Source organism: Hyla sarda, chromosome 3 (genome assembly GCF_029499605.1).
Source record: "Hyla sarda isolate aHylSar1 chromosome 3, aHylSar1.hap1, whole genome shotgun sequence".
In the NCBI taxonomy this organism is placed as follows: Eukaryota; Metazoa; Chordata; class Amphibia; order Anura; family Hylidae; genus Hyla; species Hyla sarda.
The window spans coordinates 155,610,914-155,637,882 of NC_079191.1; the positions used below are offsets into that span (position 1 = coordinate 155,610,914).

General features: G+C 44.6%; 1 protein-coding gene across 7 annotated transcripts in view; it reads left to right on the forward strand.

The window, feature by feature from the left end:
* Positions 1-973: 973 nt before the first annotated feature.
* ATP11B (ATPase phospholipid transporting 11B (putative)) overlaps positions 974-26,969 on the forward strand; it is a 162,058-nt gene continuing 136,062 nt past the window's right edge. For 2 of the 7 annotated variants that reach the window (XM_056565291.1, XM_056565293.1), the window contains exon 1: positions 975-3,634. In XM_056565291.1, coding sequence (XP_056421266.1) covers positions 3,584-3,634 — 51 coding nt within the window. In that variant the 5' untranslated portion in view covers positions 975-3,583. Of the gene's footprint in view, positions 3,635-26,969 lie in introns of all 7 variants that reach the window. The other 5 variants (XM_056565289.1, XM_056565292.1, XM_056565290.1 and 2 more) reach the window with 5 other exon arrangements.

Below are 26,969 nucleotides of genomic sequence, written 5' to 3' on the forward strand. Positions count from 1 at the left end.
GTTTCCTATGAGAAACCAGTGATCAACATAGAAGATCAGTGTGTGCAGTGTTATAGGTCCCTATGGGACCTATAACACTGCAAAAAAAAAGTGAAAAAAAAAAGTGAATAAAGATCATTTAACTCCTCCCCTATTAAAAGTTTGAATCACCCCCCTTTTCCAATAATAAAAAAAACACAGTGTAAATAAAGATAAAAATAAACATATGTGGTATCACCGCGTGCGGAAATGTCCGAATTATAAAAATATATCATTAATTAAACCGCTCGGTCAATGGCGTGCGCGCAAAAAAATTCCAAAGTCCAAAATAGTGCATTTTTGGTCACTTTTTATATCATTTAAAAATGAATAAAAAGTGATCAATAAGTCCTATCAATACAAAAATGGTACCGTTAAAAACTTCAGATCACGGCGCAAAAAATGAGCGCTCACACCGCCCCATACACGGAAAAATAAAAAAAGTTATAGGGGTCAGAAGATGACAATTTTAAACGTATTAATTTTCCTGCATGTAGTTATGATTTTTTCCAGAAGTCCGACAAAATCAAACCTATATAAGTAGGGTATCATTTTAATCGTATGGACCTACAGAATACATATCAGGTGTCATTTTTACCGAAAAATGTACTACGTAGAAACGGAAGCCCCCAAAAGTTACAAAACAGCGTTTTTTTTTCAATTTTGTCGCACAATGATTTTTTTTTCCCGCTTCACCATAGATTTTTGGGCAAAATGACTGACGTCATTACAAAGTAGAATTGGTGGTGCAAAAAATAAGCCATCATATGGATTTTTAGGTGCAAATTTGAAAGAGTTATGATTTTTTAAAGGCAAGGAGCAAAAAACGAAAATGCAAAAACGGAAAAACCTCCGGTCCTTAAGGGGTTAATGGAGTACACCGCTGAAAACATCGGGCCGGCAGCAGTGACGTCCGGAACACAGAAGCTTGCAGCTTCTGCATTTGTGACACCCCACCCCCTCCACTCATTTATGGGAGGGGCCGTGACGGCTAGTACATAGTCATCATGCCTCCACGTGAATGGAGGGGGCTTTGGTGGCTGGCATCGCCAGTCATCGGTCACGGAGTGGAGTTCGCTCCCTGCACCAAATGACAGGGGTGCCGCAGCGAAGATCGCAGGGGTCCCCAGAGGTGGGACCCCCTCGATTAGACATAAGATGTTTTCAGCGGAGTACCCCTTCAATATGCGATTTAGTCCAATTGTATTGCAGTTCTTTCTATGTCATATGATGTCTTTAGAGATACTGTTTCCTTTTACTTTATTAACCTCTTAGTGACCAACTGTCAATATTTTTTTGGCAGTGACTAATGGGACTTTGGCTAGGCCCTGCCTTTTTCATGGCGGCAGCCTGGCACCCCAGAGCTGGCACCCCAGGAGCTCGGTTGTCAGCATGACACCCCGGACTGAGAAAATCTCTGATCCTGGCAGTTTAACCTATAACATACCACATGACTGTAACATTTAATGCATTTGCAGGCCTCTGGGACCCCAATGGCAGTCTGGCGACACAATCGCCTGTTGCTGATGGGTTTCCATGGCAGCAGGTCCCCCAGGTCTGCCATGTATGTGCTTCTGCCTCTGGCACGGCTGCATAGATTTCCTGTCAGCATAATATACCGCACTACAATGTAATGAAGTGTATTATATCATATCATACCTAAAATGATATCATTATTTATTCCACACAGTCAAGCCTAAATTAAAAAACAAAATACCAACATTGGTGTATTTTCATAATCTGCCTCCCAAAAAACATAAAAAAGCAATCAAAAAGTCATATACAGTATATACAAAAAGGAAAGCAATAAACCGAAAACTTATCCCACAAAAGCCCCCAAACAACTCTGACGAGAGAACAATTAAAAGAAAATTATAAATTATTATTATTTTTTTTTTTACTTAGAAACAATAAAACTTTTGTATCGCTATCATTCTAGTGACCCAGAGAATAAAGTTATCACATTTCTTTTACGGCATGGTGAAAGGCGCAAAACTTGCATTTTATTCCCATGATTCCACAGCCCCCCCAAATATTATGAGTTAGTCAATTTATGTTATGAATCCCAAAATGGTGCCATTTTCAAGTGAAACTAGTCCTGCCAGAAATAATCCACCAAGTGGCTACTTGGAAGGAAATATAAAATAAATAAAGAATGGCTTGGTCAGTGAGTGGTTAAAAAAAGAACTTTATTAATCTCGAGCTGTGAAAGTCATAAAGGAGAAAAAACTTCATCGGTGCCTGCTAGTCACTTATAGAAGAATGGAAGAAAAAAGAGAGACTGATTGCTGGGGGTTCCATTCACTGACATGTGACATGCTGTAGGGCAGGTTGCTGTCCAGTGCATTGTTTCCCAACCAGGAGACTGATTGCTGGGGGTTCCATTCACTGACAGGTGACACATCCTGTATGGCAGGTTGCTGTCCAGTGCATTGTTTCCCAACCAGAAGACTGATTGCTGGGGGTTCCATTCACTGACAGGTGACATGATGTAGGGCAGGTTGCTGTCCAGTGCATTGTTTCCCAACCAGGAGACTGATTGCTGACGGTTCCATTCACTGACAGGTGACACATCCTGTATGGCAAGTTGCTGTCTAGTGCATTTTTTCCCAACCAGGAGACTGATTGCTTGGGTTTCCATTCACTGACAGGTGACACATCCTGTATGGCAGGTTGCTGTCTAGTGCATTGTTTCCCAACCAGGAGACTGATTGCTGGGGGTTCCATTCACTGACAGGTGAAACATCCTGTATGGCAGGTTGCTGTCCAGTGCATTGTTTCCCAAACAGGAGACTGATTGCTGGGGGTTCCATTCACCGACAGGTGACACATCCTGTATGGCAGGTTGCTGTCTAGTGAATGGTTTCCCAACCAGAAGACTGATTGCTGGGGGTTCCATTCACTGACAGGTGACATAATGTAGGGCAGGTTGCTGTCCAGTGCATTGTTTCCCAACCAGGAGACTGATTGCTGACGGTTCCATTCACTGACAGGTGACACATCCTGTATGGCAGGTTGCTGTCTAGTGCAGGGTTTCCCAACCAGGGTTCCTCCAGCTGGTGCAAAACTACAACTCCCAGCATGCCCGGACAGCCAAAGGCATGTTGGGAGTTGTAGTTTTTGCACCAACTGGAGACATCCTGGTGTAGTATAATGGGCACATGTACTGCAGCAGCTGATCGATGGTCACACTACTGTTCACAGCCTCTGTTCCGGTGCACTGTGTTATCAGATCCTGCTTGTACGGGAGGACAGCAGTGCTGAACAGGTGCCAGCTCACTGCAGGGAGCACGCCATTCAAGTGACAGCGCCATCCTCCACCCCGTCAGCCCGGCTCCGCGCTCCACACAACGCCCAGTCAAGTGACGCTCCGGCCGCTGGGCGGGATCCAGTCCTCGGCTTCACTCCCGTGCGCGCTCCCCGCGTCCTGTACTGCTGTCGTGAGCGCGCACCGCGGAGGGAGCTGACGGACGGGGCCGGCCTCACAGCGGGGGAGTCGCCGACAAACTCCGTGTCGTTTGCCCTATGGCCATGCTGGTTCGGTGATCGGGGGCGCCGCTGGGCGATGGATTCCTGGAGGGACTGCTTCCTGGTGCGCTGGGTCTGGCAGCAGCTGGTACGTGTCCTGTACTCGGCGCATTGATCTGGGGCAGCCCCGCAGGATAGTCCGGGGATCCGTGTAGGCCTCAATCTCAGTCCGGACTGAGAACTTTTTGCCGTTGGTTGTGTGTGTTGTGGCGCCGTCCTGAGGTGATGGCGGCGGGAGGTGTGAGGGGCTGACACGGTCATGGCTGTGGAGGACATATGGGAGAGTTACACAACTTTATATGCGGGGTGTGCGGCTCTTGTCCTCATACGTGACACCGCCATAGTGATGAGGGCATCCCCCTGACAACACTGACAGGATTACAGCGCCTGGCCTGGCACATGGGGATTCCGACAGCTGCCATTCCATCCTGCTGCACCACACATGGTGGCACACACCAACTTCATCCTATGTGCTGGGGCACTTTGTTACCAACGGCTAATGTGTCCGAGCCACACCGGGAAGTCAGGAAGTGTGGGGTCAGTAAGGATGGGGTCAGGAAGTGTGGTGTCAGTAAGGATGGGGTCAGGAAGTGTGGTGTCAGTAAGGATGGGGTCAGGAAGTGTGGGGTCAGTCAGTAAGGATGGGGTCAGGAAGTGTGGGGTCAGTAAGGATGGGGTCAGGAAGTGTGGTGTCAGTAAGGATGGGGTCAGGAAGTGTTGTGTCAGTAAGGATGGGGTCAGGAAGTGTGGGGTCAGTAAGGATGGGGTCAGGAAGTGTGGGGTCAGGAAGGATGGGGTCAGGAAGTGTGGTGTCAGTAAGGATGGGGTCAGGAAGTGTTGTCAGTAAGGATGGGGTCAGGAAGTGTGTTGTCAGTCAGGAACTGTGGAGTCAGTCAGTAAAGATGGGGTCAGGAAGTGTGATGTCTGTCAGTAAGGATAGGGTCAGGAAGTGTGATGTGTCAGTAAGGATGGGGTCAGGAAGTGTGTGGTGTCAGTAAGGATGGGGTCAGGAAGTGTGATGTGTCAGTAAGGATGGGGTCAGGAAGTGTGGTGTCAGTAAGGATGGGGTCAGGAAGTGTGGTGTCAGTAAGGATGGGGTCAGGAAGTGTGGTGTCAGTAAGGATGGGGTCAGGAAGTGTGGTGTCAGTAAGGATGGGGTCAGGAAGTGTGGGATCAGTAAGGATGGGGTCAGGAAGTGTGGTGTCTGTCAGTAAGGATGGGGTCAGGAAGTGTGGTGTCAGTAAGGATGGGGTCAGGAAGTGTGGTGTCTGTAAGGATGGGGTCAGGAAGTGTTGTCAGTAAGGATGGGGTCAGGAAGTGTGATGTCTGTCAGTAAGGATAGGGTCAGGAAGTGTGATGTGTCAGTAAGGATGGGGTCAGGAAGTGTTGTCAGTAAGGATGGGGTCAGGAAGTGTGGTGTCAGTAAGGATGGGGTCAGGAAGTGTGGTGTCTGTAAGGATGGGGTCAGGAAGTGTTGTCAGTAAGGATGGGGTCAGGAAGTGTTGTCAGTAAGGATGGGGTCAGGAAGTGTTGTCAGTAAGGATGGGGTCAGGAAGTGTTGTCAGTAAGGATGGGGTCAGGAAGTGTTGTCAGTAAGGATGGGGTCAGGAAGTGTTGTGTCAGTAAGGATGGGGTCAGGAAGTGTTGTCAGTAAGGATGGGGTCAGGAAGTGTGGTGTCTGTAAGGATGGGGTCAGGAAGTGTTGTCAGTAAGGATGGGGTCAGGAAGTGTTGTCAGTAAGGATGGGGTCAGGAAGTGTTGTGTCAGTAAGGATGGGGTCAGGAAGTGTGGTGTCAGTCAGGAACTGTGGAGTCAGTCAGTAAGGATGGGGTCAGCAAGTGTGGGGTCAGTCAGCAAGGATGGGGTCAGGAAGTGTGGTGTCAGTCAGTAAGGATGGGGTCAGGAAGTGTGGGGTCAGTCAGGAACTGTGGAGTCAGTAAGGATGGGGTCAGGAAGTGTGGTGTCTGTCAGTAAGGATGGGGTCAGGAAGTGTGGTGTCTGTCAGTAAGGATGGGGTCAGGAAGTGTGGGGTCAGTCAGTAAGGATGGGGTCAGGAAGTGTGGGGTCAGTCAGTAAGGATGGGGTCAGGAAGTGTGGGGTCAGTCAGTAAGGATGGGGTCAGGAAGTGTGGGGTCAGTCAGTAAGGATGGGGTCAGGAAGTGTGGGGTCAGTCAGTAAGGATGGGGTCAGGAAGTGTGGGGTCAGTCAGTAAGGATGGGGTCAGGAAGTGTGGGGTCAGTCAGTAAGGATGGGGTCAGGAAGTGTGGGGTCAGTCAGTAAGGATGGGGTCAGTCAGTAAGGATGGGGTCAGGAAGTGTGGGGTCAGTCAGTAAGGATGGGGTCAGGAAGTGTGGGGTCAGTCAGTAAGGATGGGGTCAGGAAGTGTGATGTGTCAGTAAGGATGGGGTCAGGAAGTGTGAAGTAAGTCAGTGAGGATGGGGTAAGGAAGTGTGGGGTCAGTCAGTAAGGATGGAGTCAGGAAGTGTGGGGTCAGTATGAAGGGGGTTAGGAAGTATGGCGTCAGAAAACATGTCAGCCAGTAAAGATGGGGTCAGGGAGTATGGTAGCAGTAAGGATTGAATATGTATGTGGACACAATAACTGGGTAATAATAAAAATTTGTAATCATATTTGATGCTCAGGATTTTAAGCCACGGATTTAAAGCTGCGTTCAGTGATTTAAATTACATTAAACTCTATAGCATAAAATCTGCAGCTTTAAATCCTGCACTTCAAATATATGCAGGATTCTGTACATAGACCCTAAAGGGTTTTGCCCACTATGATATTTTAAAGTACTGAAAAAGTTATCCAGGTCACACACAGGAAACGCCAAGAAAAGGTCAATTCCGTATATATACACCTATTCATATTGCCAGCAGAGAGCTGTGATTGGCCAGATGGCTCCAGCCAATCACAACTCTGTGGGAAATATGAATATGTGTATATATACGGCAGTGCAGGGGACCAGAGAAGAGCGGCCTCTCGCATCTATACATTATACAGGACGATCACAGCGGGTGTCAGTAGGGATACTCGCTGCTATCTGTCTATTAGCAGAGTGTGCTCCATGTTGGGAGCAGTAGTACCTGCAGTTAAGGACAGATCACAGCAAGTGCCACTCCTGACACCCGCTGCGATCATCCTTCATCCCTGAGATGCGGAGCGGCTTTCTCCTGCGCTTGCATCTCTGCACTCTACTCCGGCCGGCCACTCCCCATTCATATTTCCCGCTGAGAGCTGTGATTGGCTGCCACCATCCGGCCAATCCCCACTCTGGGCGGAAAATATGAATGAGTGATGTTCTTTCACATCATTGGCCGAATTACAGAGCAGAGATGTGAGCGCTGTATAGAGCCGCTCCGCATCTCTGCTATATTATGGACTATTGCATCGGGTGTCAGGAGTGACACCCAGGGCGATTTGTCTATTAGTACAGGTACTACTACTCCCATCATGGAACAGTGTTTTCCATGCTGGGAGTAGTAGTACTACCTAAAAAATATTAAAAAAAATTCATACAAAAAAAGGGAAAAACACACACTATATTTTTATTATTGTCGGCTACATTTTTAGTGCCCTGTTTAAAAATGAATTAAAATTTTGAAAATGCAATTTCCAATCAAACGCAAAAACGCCAGAAAAAACGTCAGACGCTAGAAATTGCACTGGCGGTTTTCTCGCTTTTTTTTTTTACACAAAAAAAGCACAGGAAAAATAAACAAGTGAAAACTTAGCCTTAGCCTTAGTCCTTAGGGAACTCCATAGAACCACGTGTGCTCTGTGCTTGATCCACCCCACTGGACCACCAGTGAGGGTTTAAATGTCTCTTTAGACGCCGCTATCAAATTTGACAGCGGAGATCTAAAGGGTTTATAGCCGGCCGCGGCGATCGCCGCATGTCGGCTATTTACAGCAGCCCCCAGCTACAGGAATCAGCTGGGGGCCAGCCGGTATCCGCGGGCTCAAGTCGGGAGCCTGCGTCATACACCGCTTGCCGTCTTAGGACGAGACTGCTCATCCTTAGGGTGCGTTCCCACAGGGCGTATACGCAGCGTATTTGACGCTGCGCAAAATGTATGGCAGCAGCGGGAAATACGCTGCGTATCCCTTGCTCACTATACACACAGGGCTTTCCGGCGGCAGCCCTATGTGTGTAGTGAGTTTTGGAGGCGGGGACGTGTGCCGGCGTGTCTGTGACGCGCGGCCCCGCCTCCAAAACTCACTACACACATAGGGCTGCCGCCGGAAAGCCCTGTGTGTATAGTGAGCAAGGGATACGCAGCGTATTTCCCGCTGCTGCCATACATTTTGCGCAGCGTCAAATACGCTGCGTATGCGCCCTGTGGGAACGCACCCTTAGACTGCAACCAGTTAAGGTAAATTATTTTAAGGGTAGGGTCACATGTGTTGCATATTTTACTACCCATTGTAGTCAGTGGGTAGCAAAATCAGCTGCAGAAAATATGCAGCATGTGTCACACTGCCCTTAAAGTTTACAGAGGCATGTCTCCTATTGAATATAATAGGACCTGTGCACAATACTCGCTGGGCATGATACAAATGCCTCAGCAACTATACAGACCAGCATGAAGTAGGGTCGCGGCAATACTGATGTTGAGCGGGTGAGAAATACTTTGGGTCCAGATTTTTCATCCAGACATAATTCTAGATGCATTGCTTCATATAAAAGAAAAGGCTTAAAGGAGAAATCTGGCAAAAATAAACTTATCCGGCAGACAGGAACTTTTCTTCATGCTATCATTCCAAATCAGGGGTTATTTTTGCCCACTGAATAGGACATTATGGGGAGAGGCTCCCCCCCCCCCCCCCCCCCCATTTCTACTATAGGAATAAGGAGTTGCACATATAGTCACCCCTTGGACCTCTTTAGGCCGCCTGCTATTCTGATTGTTTATTATGTGGATCATGGGGAGTTTTTGGTCTCTACAAGTCTACTGAATGTGTGAATATATGTGCACGTAGACACAAGCAGAAGTGTCAGGTTTCAACACATCTTGGGGGGTAATTTAAATGTCCGTCTTCAGTAAAATCCTGCAGCCCTTTGATTTGGCTGATTCATCCCTGATTAACCCCCTAATAGCCATGATACGTCTTTTGTTGGCAGGACAGAAGTGGCCCAGCACTGGTCTCCTGTACACAATATTAGAGGAGTTCTGGCTCTTACCACCAGAAACAGAGAAACCTCTGATCCTTTACTTTAACCATTTATATGCTGCAGTCAAATATTACTTACTACATCTATATGGTTTCAGGGCATTTACAAATAGGGGTGTGAATTGGCAAGAATCTGGCGATATATGTATCACGATACACGTATGAGGATACAGTATATCCTGATATATCCCAATTCTGTATCGGTACCATTTTGGTATTGATCTGACTTTTTAATCTTTTAACTTTTTTTGTGGGATATTATAAAAATTATTATTATTTTATATATTTTTTTTACATTTACATCATTTACCTTATGGGATACATATTGTTATATTTTAATTGGTCGTACAAATACATGTTTTATTTTTATTATGTTTACATGTTTTTATATAGGAATAGGGGGTGATTTGGAATTTTGAAATAAGGAATGGGTTAATGTGTGTCTTTTAAAGTTTTATTAAAACATTTTATTTTTTACACTTTATTAGTCCCTTAGGGGACTTTTAGGAGGAATCATTAGATTCCTCATGAAGATCAATAGAGTTCTATTGAACTCCATTAATCTGTGTGCTCTGCTATCCATTGATAGAGCCTAGTCCAGCCAGGCTATATCAATGACAGAGCCACAGACACCAGGGAAGCAGAGGTAAGCCCTCCGGCTACCTCTATAGTGGATTGTGCCCCCCCCCCCCCCCCCCACCCGCCTGCAATCGCACTGCAGGGGGCAATACACCCCACTAGCCAACCAGGGAGCATTCACAGGTCCCTTTAGACACCGCTGTCAGCTTTGTCAGGGTTAATAGCCAGTCACGGCAATCGCCGCATGCTGGCTATTAGCGGTGGCCCCCAGCTACTGAGAACAGCCGTGGGCTGCAGAGTATGGAGCGGGCTCGAGTCAGGAGCCTGCTCCATACACCCCTCTGAGCGCTGCCGTGCTTGTCGGGGGCTTTCAGGTCCGGCCCTTCTTGCCCGAAGCAGGGCTAAGGGCCAGAAAAATTCCCCTGCCCCGTGCCCGTAACTGCATGTGCCGGGCATCAGGCGATTGGAATTCCACATCCCTGACTGTTTATAAAAGATCGATTCGAACATATTTTGAATCGGTACTAGTATTGTCTAATGAAATATCGGGATAAATGACAGAATCAATTTTTTTCTTACACCTCTATTTACAAACTTATAGAAGGACATTTATTGTTGTGTATCTTTAAAAAGTTTGTTTTGAAGTCATTTATTTCTGCTTTTGTTTTGCTATGTGCAACATATTTATTATAATATACAATAAATCACTTCAGGAGACCACTTTGTATGATTCCTCCTCTGCGATATTTATTTATTTATTTTTTACCCAATGGGTGCAACTTTTTTAAAATGTTGTCCACAGCCAGTTTTGTCAGGCTCCATTCACACTATGTTTTCACACATCCATTCATTTAACTGAGCCGTCTGCAGTCAGATAATTCTGAAAACCGTGGTCACAGTTCAAAAATGAGCCAACCGGAGTCTCTGACTGCAGCCGGCTCATTTTAAATGAATGGGATAAAAAAAAAAAAAAAAATTGCCACCTGTATCCCAAAAACATAGTGTGAATACACCCTAAGCCAGGTCTGTGTAGATTGAGGGCTTTGCAACAAATGTGCAATTTTAAGAAAAGTTGTACTTTATAAATCAGCAACCCCTGCAAAGTGAAGAACCTAAATTCTTGTTGTATAGTCAAAATCACTTCAGCAAAAACTTGCAGACATTTCTGCTCCTTCTACACAACAGGAAGGCTCTAAACCTGTTTGTGAATTCCCACCCATAGACCCTAATGCAAGGAGGGTATAACAACTGTTTGTAATGAAGTGTACTGCCTTAGGTATAAAGGTTACTATATTGTCTCATACACTTTAGACTTGTTTATAGCTTAACCCCTTAAGGACCCAGCCAATTTTCACTGTAGGACCCGGCCATTTTTTGCACATCTGACCACTTTCACTTTAAGCATTAATAACTCTGGGATGCTTTAACCTTTCATTCTGATTCAGAGATTGTTTTTTTTCGTGACATATTCTACTTTATTTAAGTGGTAAAATTTTGTCAATACTTGCATCATTTCTTGGTGAAAAATGCCAAAATTTGATGAAAAAATTGAAAATTTAGCATTTATTTTTAACTTTGAAGCTCTCTGCTAATAAGGAAAATGAATATTCCAAATAAATTATATATTGATTCACATATACAATATGTCTACTTTATGTTTGCATCATAAAGTTTACATGTTTTTACTTTTGGAAGACATCAGAGGGCTTCAAAGTTCACCAGCAATTTTCCAATTTTTCACAACATTTTCAAAATCGAAATTTTTCAGGAACCAGTTCAGTTTTGAAGTGGATTTGAGGGGCCTTCATATTAGAAATACCCCATAAATGACCCCATTATAAAAACTGCACCCCTCAAAATATTCAAAATGACATTCAAAAGGTTTGTTAACCCTTTAGGTGTTTCACAGGAATAGCAGCAAATTGAAGGAGAAAATTCAAAATCTTCATTTTTTTACACTATCATGTTCTTGTAGACCCAGTTATTGAATTTTTACAAGGGGTAAAAGGAGAGAAATCTTCCTAAAATGTGTAACCCAATTTCTCTCGAGTAAGAAAACACCTCATATGTGTATGTCAAGTGTTCGGCGGGCGCAGTAGAGAGCTCAGAAGGGAAGGAGCGTTAATTGGATTTTGGAGAGTGAGTTTTTTTTTAAATGGTTTTTGGGGGGACTGTCACATTTTGGAAGCCCCTATGGTGCCAGAACAGCAAAAAAAAAAAAAAAAAACCACATGGCATACTATTTTGGAAACGGCACCCTTCAAGGCACGTAACAAGGGATCCAGTGAGCCTTAACACCCCACAGGTGTTTGACGACTTTTCGTTAACCTGTTGGGGACGAAGGGCGTATCCATACGCCCGTGGGAATTTCGGTCCCCGCCGGGCGGGGACCGGGCCGGGGTGACTGCTGATATCTATCAGCAGGCACCCCGTGCAAATGCCCAGGGGGGTCATTAGACCCCCCCCATGACGGCGATCGGCGCAAATTGCAAGTGAATTCACACTTGCGATTTGCGCCGATTCCGGGTCATTACGGGTCTATGGTGACCCGGTGACCCGGAATAGAAGGGGGATCGCGGGTGTCTAAGACACCCACGATCCCCCTAAAGCGATAGGAGTGAGGTGGCACGGGTGCCACCCCTCCTATCCCTGCTATTGGTGGTCTATACGCGACCACCAATAGCAGATCAGGGGCGGAGGGGTTTACTTTCGTTTTCCCCGTCCTGCCCACCCACAATAGGCGGGGCAGAACGGGGAAAACGAAGAGGAGCGGCGCCGGAGTCCACTTACCCCTCCGGAGGCTGCGGAGCGACGGCGATCGGGGGGCGGCGACGGAGATCTGCGGCGGCGTGCGGCAGAAGAGGACGGCTCCCGGATGCGACGGAAGCCGGTGAGTAGTTGCCTAGCAACATCTAGATGGCTACAGTCTGAGACCACTATAGTGGTCTCTAGACTGTAGCCCTCCAGATGTTGCAAAACTTCAACTCCCAGCATGCCCAGACAGCTGTTTGCTTTGTGGGCATGCTGGAATTTGTAGTTTTGCAATAGCTGGAGGTCTACAGTTTAGAGACCACTGCACAGTGATCTCTACACTGCCCTCTAGATCTTGCAAAACTACAACTCCTAGCATGCCCACACAGCTGTTTGCTGTCTGGGCATGCTGGGAGTTGTAGTTTTGCAACATCTGGAGGTACACATTTTGGAGATCACTGTTCAGTGGTCTCCAAATTGTAGCAGTTCAGATGTTGCAAAACTACAAATTCCAGCATGCCCACACAGAAAACAGCTGTCTCGGCATGCTGGGAGTTGTAGTTGCGTACCTCCAGCTGTTGCATAACTACATCTCCCAGCATGCCCTTCTGTGATCAGTACATGCTGGGAATTGTAGTTTTGCAACAGCTGGAGGCACGCTGGTTGGAAAATACTGAGTTAGGTAACAGAACCTAACTGAAGGTTTTCCAACCAGCGTGCCTCCAGCTGTTGCAAAACTACAACTCCCAGCATGCACGGTCTGTCAGTACATGCTGGGAGTTGTAGTTTTGAAACAGCTGGAGGTTTGCCCCCCCCCATGTGAACGTACCGGGTACATTCACACGGGCGGGTTTACAGCAAGTTTCCTGCTTCAAGTATGAGCTGCGGCGCAAATTCCTAGCAGGAAACTCACCGTAACCCGCCAGTGTGAATGTACTCTAAAAACACTACACTACACTAACACATAATACAGAGTAAAACACTACATATACACCCCTTACACTGTCCCCCCCCCCCCCCCCAAATAAAAATGAAAAACATATTGTACGGCAATGTTTACAAAACGGAGCCTCCAGCTGTTGCAAAAAAAAACTCCCAGCATTTCCGGACAGTCACTGACTGTCCAGGCATGCTGGGAGTTTAGCAACAGCTGGAGGCACCCTGTTTGGGAATCACTGGCATAGAATACCCCTATGCAATCCCTAATTTAGTCCTCAAATGCGCATGGCGCTCTCTCACTTCGGAGCCCTGTCGTATTTCAAGGAAACAGTTTAGGGCCATATATGAGGTATCGCCGTACTTGGGAGAAATTGCACTACTAATTTTGGGGGCTTTTTTTTCCTTTTACCCGTTATTAAAAGGAAAAGTTGAGGTCTACACCAGCCTGTTAGTGTAAAAAAAAAATGTTTACACTAACATGCTGGTGTTGCCCTTTACTTTTTATTTTCACAAGAGGTAAAAGGAAAAAAAGACCCCCAAAATTTGTAACGCAATTTCTCCTGAGTACGGAAATACCCCTTATGTGGGAGTAAAATGCTCTGCGGGCGCACAACAAGGCTCAGGAGTGAGAGCGCACTATGTACATTTGAGGCCTAAATTGGTGATTTGCACAAGGGTGGCTGATTTTACAGCGGTTCTGCCATAAACGCAAAAAAAAAATACCCACATGTGACCCCATTTTGGAAACTACACCCCTCACGTAATGTAACAAGGGGTACAGTGAGCATTTACGCCCCACAAGTGTCTGACAGATTTTTGGAACAGTGATCGGTGAAAATGAAAAATGTAGTTTTTTTGTTTGCACAGCCCACTGCTCCAAAGATCTGTCAAACGCCAGTAGGGTGTAAATGCTCACTGTACCCCTTATTACATTCCATGAGGGGTGTAGTTTCCAAAATGGGGTCACATGTGGGGGAGTCCTTCTCTTCTGAGCATTGTAGTTCGCTCGCAGTGCACTTGACGTCCAAACATGGGGTATTTCCATACTCAGAAGAAATGGGGTTTACAAATTTTGGGGGGCATTTTCTCCTATTACCCTTTGTAAAAAAGTAAAATTTGGGGAAAAACCAGCATTTTAGTGGAAATTATTTTTTTTTTCCATTTACACATCCGACTTTAACAAAAAGTTGTCAAACACCTGTGGGGTGTTAAGGCTCACCGTACCCCTTGTTACGTTCCTTGAGGGGTGTCTTTTCCATAATAGTGTGCGATGTGGGGTTTTTTGCTGTCCTGGCACCAAAGGGGCTTCCTAAATAGGACATGCCCCCCAAAAACCATTTCAGAAAAACTCACTCTCCTAAATCCCATTGTTGCTCCTTCGCTTCTGAGCCCTCTAGTGCACCCGCCGAACAATTGACATACACACATGAGGTATTTTCTTACTCGAGAGAAATTGGGTTACAAATTTTGAGAGGATTTTTTTCCTTTTACCCCTTGTAAAAATTCAAAAACTGGGTCTACAAGAACATGCGAGTGTAAAAAATTTAGATTTTGAATTTTCTCCTTCACTTTGCTGCTATTTCTGTGAAACGCCTAAAGGGTTAACAAACTTACTGAATGTCATTTTCAATACTTTGAGGGGTGCAGTTTTTATAATGGGGTCATTTATGGGGTATTTCTAATATGAAGACCTAAACTGGTCCCTGAAAAATTCCGATTTTGAAAATGTTGCCAAAAATTGGAAAATTGCTTCTGAACTTTGAAGCCCTCTGGTGTCTTCCAAAAGTAAAAACTCATCAATTTTATGATGCAAACATAAAGTAGACATATTGTATATGTGAATCAATATATCATTTATTTGGAATATCCATATTCCTTATAAGCAGAGAGCTTCAAAGTTAGAAAAATGCAAAATTTTCTAATTTTTCATGACATTTTTGCATTTTTCACCAAGAAAGGATGCAAGTATCGACGAAAATTTACCACTAACATAAAGTAGAATATGTCCCGAAAAAACAATCTCGGAATCAAATTAAAAGCATCCCAGAGTTATTAATGCTTAAAGTGACAGTGGTCAGATTTGCAAAAAATGCTCCCGTCCTTAGGGTCATAATGGGCTCCGTCCCCAAGGGGTTAAAGTTGGATGTGTAAATTTTTTTATTTTTTTCACTAACATGCTAGTTTTCCCTCAAATTAAAAATTTTTACAAGGGAAAATAGGACAAAATGCCCCCCAAAATTTATAACCCCATCTCTTCTGAGTACCGTATTTATCGGGGTATACCACGCACCGGCTTATAACACGCACCCTGATTTTACCAAGGATAATTGGGTAAAAAAGGTTTTTCTACCCAAATATCCTTGGTAAAACTAGGGTGCGTGTGTGTGCATGCGTATACCCCGATACACCCCCAGGAAAGGCAGGGGGAGAGAGGCCATCGCTGCCCGCTTCTCTCCCCCTGCCTTTCCTGGTGTCTAGAGCCCTGCTGCCGTCGCTTCTCTCCCGCTGGCTGTCTGCGCCGCTGCCCATTCTCTCCCCCTGACTATCGGTGCCGATAGCCAGGGGGAGAGAAACGGCGCCGGCAATGGGGCAGCGTTGCCTCCCCCATCCCCGGTTGTATAATTACCTGTTGCCGGGGTCGGGTCCGCGCTGCGTCAGGCCTCTGGTGTGCGTCCCATGCGCCGTTACTATGCACTGCACGGCGAGACGAGAGACGTCATTGCGTCTCGCAGTGCATAGCAACGACGCAGGGGACGCACACCGGAGGCCTGAAGCAGCGCGGACCCGACCCTGGCAACAGGTAATTATACAACCGGGGATGGGGGAGGCAACTGGGCAGCGGCGCCGGCAATGGGTGCCGCTGCCCCTTCTCTCCCCCTGTCTGTCGGTGCCTCTGCCCCATTGCCGGTGCCGCTTCTCTCCCCCTGGCAATGGGGCAGTGGCACCGACAGGCTGGGGGAGAGAACGGGCAGCGGCACCGATAGCCAGGGGGAGAGAAGGGCTGGAAGCAGGGCTCTAGACCCCAGGACAGGCAGGGGCAGAGAAGCCGGCAGCGACGGCAGGTCTCTGCACCTGCAAAGTCGCTGCAGTTCATTGATTTAAAGCGCCCGCTTTAAATCGTTGAACTGCAGCGGCTTATCGACGTATAACACGCAGGTAGACTTTAGGCTAAAAATTTTAGCCTAAAAAGTGCGTGTTATACGCCGATAAATACGGTATTTAAATACCCCATGTTAGGACGTAAAATGCTCTGCAGGCGAACTACAATGCTCAGAAGAGAAGGAGTCACATTTGGCTTTTGAAAAGCAAATTTTTCTGAAATGATTTTGGGGGGGGGGGGGGGGCATGTCCCATTTAGGAAGCCCCTAAGGTGCCAGGACAGCAAAAAAAAAAAAAACACATGGCATACTATTTTGGAAACTACACCCCTCAAGGCATGTAACAAGGGGTCCAGCGAGCCTTAACACCCCACAGGTGTTTGACGACTTTTCGTTAAAGTTGGATGTGTAAATGATTTTTTTTTTTTCACTAAGATGCTAGTTTTCCCTCAAATTTAAAATTTTTACCCCCAAAATTTGTAACCCCATGTGTTGACGTCAAGTGCTCTGCTGGCGCACTACAATGCTCAGAAGAAAAGGAGCGCCATTGAGCTTTTTGAAAGATAATTTGTTTGGAAGGGAAATCGGGGGCCATGTGTGTTTACAAAGCCCCCCGTGGTGCCCGAACAGTGGACCCCCCCACCTGTCACCCCATTTTGGAAACTACACCCCTCACAGAATTTAATAAGGGGTGCAGTGAGTATTTACACCCCACTGGCGTTTGACAGATCTTTGGAACAGTGGGCTGTGCAAATGAAAATTTTTCATTTTCATGGATCACTGTTCCAAAAATCTGTCAGACACCTGTGTGTGGGGGGGGGGGGGGAAGAAATGCTCACTACACCCCTTATTACATTACTTGAGGGGTGTAGTTTCCAAAATGGGGTCACATGTGGGGGGTCCATTGTTCTGGCACTATGGGGGCTTTGTAAACACACGTGGCCTTCAATTCTGGACAAATTTTCTCTTCAAAATCCCAATGGTGCTCCTTCTCTTCTGAGCATTGTAGTTTGCCCGCAGAGCACTTTACATCCACATATGGGGTCTTTCTTTGAAGAAATGGGGTTACAAATTTTGGGGGGCTTTTTTTTTCCTATTTTCCCTTGTGAAAATGAAAAATTTTGGGATAACACCAGCATTTTAGTGAAAAAAATTTCATTTTCCCATCCAACTTTAATGAAAATTCGTCAAACACCTGTGGGGTGTTAAAGTTCACTATACCCCTTGTTACGTTCCGTGAGGGGTGTATTTTCCAAAATGGGGTCACATGTGGGTATTTATTTTTTTGCGTTTATGTCATAACCGCTGTAAAATCAGCCACCCCTGTGCAAATCACCAATTTAGGCCTCAAATGTACATAGTGCACTCCCACTCCATAGTCTTGTTGTGCGCCCTCAGAGCATTTTACGTCCTCATATGGGGTATTTCCGTATTCAGGAGAAATTGTGTTACAAATTTTCGGGGTCGTTTTTTGCTTTTACCGCTTGTGAAAACAAAATATTGGGCAACACCAGCATGTTAGTATAAAAAATAAAAAATGTTTACACTAACAGGCTGGTGTAGCCCCCAACTTTTCCTTTTCATAAGGGGTAAAAGGAGAAAAAGTTGTAGTGCAATTTCTCCCGAGTACGGAAATACCCCATATGTGGCACTAAGCTGTTTCCTTGAAATACGACAGGGCTCTGAAGTGAGAGAGCGCCATGCGCATTTGAGGACTACATAGGGATTGCATAGGGGTGGACATAAGGGTATTCTACACCAATGATTCCCAAACAGGGTGCCTCCAGCTGTTGCTAAACTCCCAGCATACCTGAACAGTCAGTGGCTGTCCGGAAATCCTGGGATTTGTTGTTTTGCAACAGCTGGAGGCTCCGTTTTGGAAACACTGCCATACAATACGTTTTTCATTTTTATTGGGGGGGACAGTTTAAGGGGGTGTATATGTAGTGTTTTACCCTTTTATTTTGTGTTCGTGTAGTGTATTGTTTTTTGGGTACGTTCGCACTGGCGGGTTACGGTGAGTTTCCTGCTAGGAGTTTGCTCTGTGGCGAAAAATTTGCCGCAGCTCAAACTTCGCCCAGGAAACTTACTGTAAACCTGCCCACGCCGTGCCGATCACCGTAGCCCGCAGCCTCCGCAGATCGGTAAGTGACCTTCGGCGCCGGTCCCTGTCGGTTTCTCCGTCCTGCCCCTCCTGTTGTGGGGGGGGGCAGAACGGGGAAACGGAAAGTAACCCCCCCGCCCCCGATTTGCTATTGGTCGTCGCCTCTATATGACCAATAGCAGGGATAGGAGGGCCACCTCACTCCTATCCCTTCAGGGGGATCGTGGGTGTCTTGGACAACCATGATCCCCCTTATATTCCAGGTCACCATAGACCCGGAATCGCGCAAATGGCAAATGTGAATTCACTTGCGATGTGCCCCGATCACAGACATGGGGGGGTCTGATAACCCCCCTGAGCATTTGCGCGCGGTGCCTGCTGATCGGCAGGGACCAGAATTCCCACATGTACATGTACATCATGTGTCGTTAAGTACCAGGGTCCCATGACGTACCGGTATGACAAGTGTCCTGAAGAGGTTAACTTTTATTACCTAGAGCCAAACATTAAAACACCCAGCAAGGTTCTGTGGATGTGAATGTATCTGACTACATTTTTGTTGTTTGTTGCCCTCAGGTACATGCTTTTATTGACCCTTTAAGACCTAAGTGTGCACTTAGTTTATACATTTCCCAGAGCTTAGCTGATTATAAAACTGTGCACCTCAACATGTTTCATCACACTGTGGCATCCTCAGAGGCAAATAGGGCCATGAACCCCATTTGCCACTGAGGACATTAGCCATCAGAACTCTTCCTGTGGTTATAAAATAATCTAGAAAGGTTTCTCATCCTACGTACATATAACACTCTAAGGAAGTGAATGGCATGCAAAAAACAATTCTAAAAACTGTAATTCTGTCTCCATACCATCTATTAGCTTGTCTGAAAATACTACATTTAGCCATTAGCGTTACTTTGAATTATCCAGATGCTTATGTTTATGGGGAATTTTAATCTGCTGATGCATACATGGGATCGATCAGCAGCTCTATCATTTCAGCTCCTGATGTATCCCCAGCTACATCGTCATCTTTTGTGGCATTAATAAATCCATCCTGCACCTCCCACCCCCACCTCCCGCTACTTCGCAAAGGGGAAGAGAAGAAAAAATTCTAAAAATTTTAAATAATGTTCTGAGCTAGGAATCAAAAGAAAAATTAAGACCAGTTCTTCCAACTAATGCGTAACCCCCTTTTTAAAGCTCTTTGCTAATACATATTCATAATAATAGATATTTTTTTTAACCAATCCTAAACATGCTTCACTTCTTGGGCCCAACAGATTAAAGGGGTACTCCGGTGAAAACCTTTTTTCTTTTAAATCAACTGGTGGCAGAAAGTTAAACATATTTGTAAATTACTTCTTTAAAAAAATCTTAATCCTTCCAGTATTTATTAGCTGCTGAATGCTACAGAGGAAATTCCTTTCTTTTTGGAACACTGATGGCATCACGAGCACAGTGCTCTCTGCTGACATCTGTGTCCATTTTAGCAACCGTGCATAGCAGATGTATGCTAAGGGCAGCATGGCGGCTCAGTGGTTAGCACTGCTGCCTTGCAGTGCTGGGGACTTGGGTTCAAATCCCACCAAGGACAACAATAAATAAAGCATTATTATTATTATAATAATGTCAGCAGAGAGAACTGTGCTCGTGATGTCATCAGAGAGCATTCCAAAAAGAAAAGAATTTCCTATGTATTATTCAGCAGCTAATAAGTACAGGAAGGATTAAGATTATTTAATAGAAGTAATATACAAATATGTTTAACTTTCTGCCATCAGTTGATTTGAAAGAAAAAAGGTTTTCACCGGAGTACCCCTTTAAACCATGTTCTAGAGCAGTGGTCTTCAACCTGCGGACCTCCAGCTGTTGCAAAACTACAACTCCCAGCATGCCCGGATAGCCGTTGGCTGTCCGGGCATGCTGGGAGTTGTAGTTTTGCAACATCTGGAGGTCCACAGGTTGGAGACCACTGTTCTAGAGAGTATACCTTGGCAGAAGCTACCAGCTTATTAAAGGGGTATTCCAGGCAAAAGCTTTTTTTTTATATATATCTCAACTGGCTCCGGAAAGTTAAACAGATTTGTAAATTACTTCTATAAAAAAAATCTTAATCCTTCCAATAGTTATTAGCTTCTGAAGTTTTCTGTCTAACTGCTCAATGATGATGTCACGTCCCGGGAGCTGTGCATGATGGGAGAATATCCCCATAGGAACTGCACAGCTCCCTGGACGTGAGTCATCAGAGAGCAGTTAGACAGAAAACAACAACTCAACTTCAGAAGCTAATAACTATTGAAAGGATTAAGATTTTTTAATAGAAGTAATTTACAAAACTGTTTAACTTTCCGGAGCCAGTTGATATATAAAAAAAAAGTTTTGGCCTGGAATACCCCTTTAAGTGTTTGTTCTCCCCATACCCCTTAATCATACCCAGTACCATTCCCGGGTCAAGGCTAAATTCCCCATCCTTGGTACAGAGCTGGATAGTCATTTGAATTTCAGACCAGACCTTATTTACTTTCTCCAGTACCAAAGCATATGTGCAAAATTAGCTTTCTCATAACCACATGTCAGACAATTAGAGGTTTCCCTACATCCAATTAGCGGTGAATACTAGACTCTATGTAAAATTTTCAATTGGATTAGCCTTAGCCCTTTCCCTATAGATTTCAAACATATTTCATGTACTTCTCTAGAAAGTTTAACCCCATCTTTACCCCAGTTCTCAATTTTTCTTTCCAAATGATGTTTATAGCACCAACATTTTGTAACCCCCCTCAAAATTCTCTTATCAGGAGTTGTATGAAACAAAATATCAAATAGTACATGTGACACCACTTTGTGTACAAACATCCGTCATATTCTTGTAAATTTTATAGATCTGTCAATATTATAACTTCTGTGCATCTATAACACTATATTTAGGTTTTACCACTTCAAGATCAAAAATGCTCCCTTGTATAAAGAGGTCACCAACCATTCTTAAGCCCCTTCTTCTCCAAAAACCCTAAACTGGTTACTGTACAGATAATACACTATATCCCTTCTGGATTATATATTTGGCTCACATGATCTAACATGTGGTGAAGCGGAATTGGATCACCCCCAGGTACCATTTTCACTGATGCTGAATCTCTCATGGGTTGTTTCCATAATTTCTACAAGTATTTTTTTTATTAAATAATCATTGCAGCCTATGAGACAGACATTGTGACATTTATCTGTCCTGCTAATTATGGTGCTAACCAAAGTTAAGTTCTTCCATGTAAACATCACTGGATAAAATTAGCTTAAAGGGGTATTCCAGGAAAAAAACTTTTTTTCTTATATCAACTGGCTCCAGAAAGTTAAACAGATTTGTAAATTACTTCTATTAAAAAGTTTTTTCCTGGATGACCCCTTTAATTATCAAAAAACACACAAGGTAAGGCTCGTGGTCTTTACAGGCTAATGGTGATCTGCAGTAAATATAATGACCAAATAGTTCCCCAATTACATTTTTACCTGGTCACATACGTTGGATCTTGGACTCCACTTTTTATGATACCATAATTGTGGTTTAACTTGGTGCTCTTGTCATTATACAAAATTCACGGTAGGGTGCTTTACTCCCTGGCTGGCTGCAATCTCCATCCATTTGCAGGAGATGGCTCCATTAGAAGTCTGAGGGGCCATCTCCTAAAGCTAGCAGAGATCATGGCTAACCCGGCCTGGCTATATCTAGCGATTGGTAAGGGTTTTGTATAATGAAGAGTCCATCCACCTTTGTAACAACGTTTTAGAAAACTTAATAAAACAAAATAAAAGTGATCTATAACTAATCTATCACGTTTTTAAACACTGCCATGCCCAGCGACAACTTCTTGATCCTCCTCCCTGGCTTTGTTTAAATGGCTGCATTAATGATGTTCCTGTATACCTGTGTCACCACCGCAGACAATCGCTGGTCTCAGCAGTATACAGCACAAGTCCATACTATATTATCTAGATCAGATATATGTCTTGGGCAGTTGGATGCCCAATAATGTCCTTCCAAATTTAGAATCCATGTATCCAAATTTTTAAGTACATCACATGCTACACACCCCTTTGCACCATTTGGACACCAATATAACATTCCACTATTTACATTGGCTCGTATCTCCTCTCCCCCCCCCCCCCCCCCCCCATATCGAGTTGTAACTGTGTTGATTGTATTCTAGGGTTCTGGCTATAAAATAAAAACCTAAAGGGGTGATAGAGTAGTCCTGGCAACAGAAAAGTTAAAGTGGTATTCCTGGATTTTTTTTTTTATTGACTATGCTACAGGGGCTGTAAAGTTAGTGTAGTTCATAATATAGTGCCTGTACCTGTGTGTGATGGTTTTATCACAATTCTTCTGTGACTTTTCACCCAATATTCATTTTTACCAGCATACAAAATGACTGTTGTCTCAGATTTTTCCCAGGTTGCAATGCGGCCGAGACCTGACTCACTAGTCAGCTGATGACAGGGAGTCTGTCTGCTTCAATGGGTGGAGCGATCGCTTGATGGGAGAGAGATCAATCTGCAACTAATGCAACAGCTGTAGGCACCCTGATTGAAAACCACAGGTCTTTTGAATGGATGCAGCTCATTTATGTTTCAATGGATGTGGGAGGGAGGAAGATGTAAGATGAAATACCAGTTCACAAACAGCTAGCCACAGTGTTATGGTAATCTCACAATACAGCCATTTAACCCCATGACAAGCGCAGATCATTCCTAAGCATGTCCAATACTGCCTGCCAGGTATGTACTAAAATCACCTTATGGTGGATAACCCCTTTAAGGTTGGAGAGCTACCTAAAAATTATTAGTTGCAGTTTAGGTATTTTGGAATGATCACCAACCAACCAACCCATTGGGGAATTAATTATTTAAAGGGGATCTCTGGTGCTTACACATCTTATCCCTTATCCAAAGGATAGGGGATAAGATGCCTGATCGCGGGAGTCCCGCCGCTGGGGACGCCCGTGATCTTGCACGCGGCACCCCGTTTGTAATCAGTCCCCGGAGCGTGTTCGCTCCGGGTCTGATTACGGGCGACTACAGGGCCAGCGGCGTGTGACGTCACGCCTCCGCCCCCGTGTGACATCACGCTCCGCCCCTCAATGCAAGCCTACAGGAGGGGGCGTGATAGCCGGCCCTGTGGTCGCCGGGGACTGATTACAAACGGGGTGCCGCGTGCATGATCATGGGCGTCCCCAGCTTCTGGACTCCCGCGATCAGGCATCTTATCCCCTATCCTTTGGATAGGGGATAAGATGTGTAAGCACCGGAGAACCCCTTTAACCCCTTAAGGACTCAGGGTTTTTCCGTTTTTGCACTTTCGTTTTTTCCTCCTTACCTTTTAAAAATCATAACCCTTTCAATTTTCCACCTAAAAATCCATATTATGGCTTATTTTTTGCGTCGCCAATTCTACTTTGCAGTGACATTAGTCATTTTACCCAAAAATGCACAGCGAAACGGAAAAAAAAATCATTGTGCGACAAAATCGAAAAAAAAACGCCATTTTGTAACTTTTGGGGGCTTTCGTTTCTACGCAGTGCATATTTCGGTAAAAATTACACCTTATCATTATTCTGTAGGTCCATACGGTTAAAATGATACCCTACTTATATAGGTTTGATTTTGTCGCACTTCTGGAAAAAATCATAACTACATGCAGGAAAATTTATACGTTTAAAAATGTCATCTTCTGACCCCTATAACTTTTTTATTTTTCCACGTATGGGGTGGTATGAGGACTCATTTTTTGCGCCGTGATCTGAAGTTTTTATCGGTATGATTTTTGTTTTGATCGGACTTTTTGATCACTTTTTATTCATTTTTTAATGATATAAAAAGTGACCAAAATACGCTTTTTTGGACTTTGGAATTTTTTTGCGCGTACGCCATTGACCGTACGGCTTAATTAATGATATATTTTTATAGTTCGGACATTTACGCACGTGGCGATACCACATATGTTTATTTTTTATTTTTTTTACACTGTTTTATTTTTTTTATGGGAAAAGGGGGGTGATTCAAACTTTTATTAGGGAAGGGGTTAAATGACCTTTATTAACACTTTTTTTTTACATTTTTTTTGCAGTGTTATAGGTCCCATAGGGACCTATAACACTGCACACACTGATCTCTAATGCTGATCACTGGCATGCATTAACACGCCTGTGATCAGCATTATCGGCGCTTGACTGCTCCTGCCTGGATCTCAGGCACGGAGCAGTCATTCGTCGATCGGACACCGGGGAGGCAGGTAAGAGCCCTCCCGGTGTCCGATCAGCTGTTCGGGACGCCGCGATTTCACCGCGGCGGTCCCGAACAGCCCGACTGAGCAGCCGGGTCACTTTCACTTTCACTTTAGAAGCGGCGGTCAGCTTTGACCGCCGCTTCTAAAGGGTTAATACCGCACATCGCCGCGATCGGCGATGTGTGGTATTAGCCGCGGGTCCCGGCCGTTGATTAGCGCCGGGACCGACGCGATATGATGCGGGATCGCGGCGCGATCCCGTTTCATATCGCGGGAGCCGGCGCAGGACGTAAATATACGTCCTGCGTCGTTAAGGGGTTAAAGGGGTTATCCAGGAATATATATTTTTTTAAAAACAGAGCTAATTTCTTTCAAAAACCGCTCCCTGTCTGTCTCCAGGTTGGGTGTGGTTCTGCAGCTCCGTTCCATTAAAGTGAATGGAGCCATGTTGTAATAACACACCCAACCTGGAGACAGATGTGGAGCGGTTTTTGAAAGAAATTAGCTCTGTTTTTCTATTCCTGGATAACCCCTTTTAATTCCTTTTACTAAGCTTCTTTTATCACGTGACACTTGTTAGTGTACGGGCCTGTTCACATCACTTAGCATGTACTATAAATAGTAGACTGCACGATTTCATACAAAGGTATATACAGTGGTAGCCTAGGGCAACATATCTGACTGTTTGAGCTTGCTCATATGTCACTTAAGACACTTAATACAGGATCTGAACAGACTTGTAGATTTTCAAGAAAAATTTTCAATATGTTTATTTGCAGTTTGTTTTGGTGTTTGTGAATTATTTTCTAGTTGTCTATGTTTAGTCATAATTACATTGCGCTAATACAAAGACTATATATAGATGACTATTGACACATATGTTCAGTAGACAGTCTTTGATTCCTCAAAATAGGTTTTAAGCACTGTAAGGAGTTACAGACAATGAGATTATGCCTAAGTGCATATGGTGTAGTCTTGTTGGAGCCAAAAGAGCAAGCTGATATGACTGCAGACATCACAGGTCATTCCTGCAGATCTCATAAAGAAAAAACACAACAACGCAGCTATTTCTGTAATTGAAAAGCAAATGATACCCTAAGAAACACTTCAACGTGTTAGAAAACCAAGTGGAATATGTTGGCCACACTCCACCCAGTGACATGGGCTTGACTATAAAGGGTTAATGCCAATCCACAGATCAGTCTCACGCTTTTTTCTGTTCACACAGGATAATAGCGTGGGTGATGCTGATTCTAATGGAATTTTTTTTCTTTTTCTTAAATCTCTTGCACTGTTCTAGAGAAATATAGAAAAATGAGAAAATGCAAATAATGATCTTGGAGCCCTGGGGGTGTTGCACTGTCCTTGTAATTCAGCCCTCTTCATAAATATTCATCTTCTTTCCTCCAGCACATTGCTGATAGGTGCTTTGTCCTTGGGAAATTGGTGCATGTGCACTTGTGGTCCGTACGTGAGGCAGACACAGCATATGTTTGGTGATGTGCTGGAGAGAAGATAATGAATGGACTGTATACAGGGACCACCTGGGTGGTCAGAACAGTGCAACATGGGGCTGGAAATGCCCCTGGGCAATAAGATTATTATTTGCATATTAACTTTTTTTTTTTTTCAGGAATGGTGCAACATATTACAATAAGGTCATCTGCATTAGAATCGGCATCACTTTCACTATAACCCTGTATTAGCAGGTTAATGTAGATCAGTGGTCTTCAACCTGCGGACCTCCAGATGTTGCAAAACTACAACTCCCAGCATGCCCGGACAGCCGTTGGCTGTCCGGGCATGCTGGGAGTTGTAGCTTTTTAACATCTGGAGGTCCGCAGGTTGAAGACTAGAGATGAGCGAACTTACAGTAAATTCGATTTGTCAGGAACTTCTCAGCTCGGTGGTTGCTGATTTTTCCTGCATAAATGAGTTCAGCTTTCAGGTGCTCCCATGGGCTGGAAAAGGTGGATACAGTCCTAGGAAAGAGTCTCCTAGGACTGTATCCACCTTTTCCAGCCCACGGCAGCACCTGAAAGCTGAACTAATTTATGCAGGATAAGTCATCAACTGCCGAGCCGAGAAGTTCATGACTAATCGAATTTACTGTAAGTTCGCTCACCTCTATTGAAGACCACTGGTGTAGATGATGCTGCTGACAGATTCCCTTTATGCAAAAACGCAAACAGTCCACACAAAGGGGATTCACAGGTTATCAAAACCAGTACATAGGAAAAGTTGATCAGTAGCCCATAGCAACCAATCAGATTGCTTCTTTCATAAAAAAATAAATAAAAAAAAAAAAGAGGAACAATTGGTTGCTATGTGCAACTGTTCAACTTTTCCTCTGCACAGGTTTTGATACATCTCCTCCTAATTACTTACGGACTTCAACTGCACTGCATAGCATTAATCGGTTAGATCGGAGCTCAGCTAGTTCAGCCTGCATGAAACAGACTGTATCTGCGCTAAGGCAGACACAAAGGCT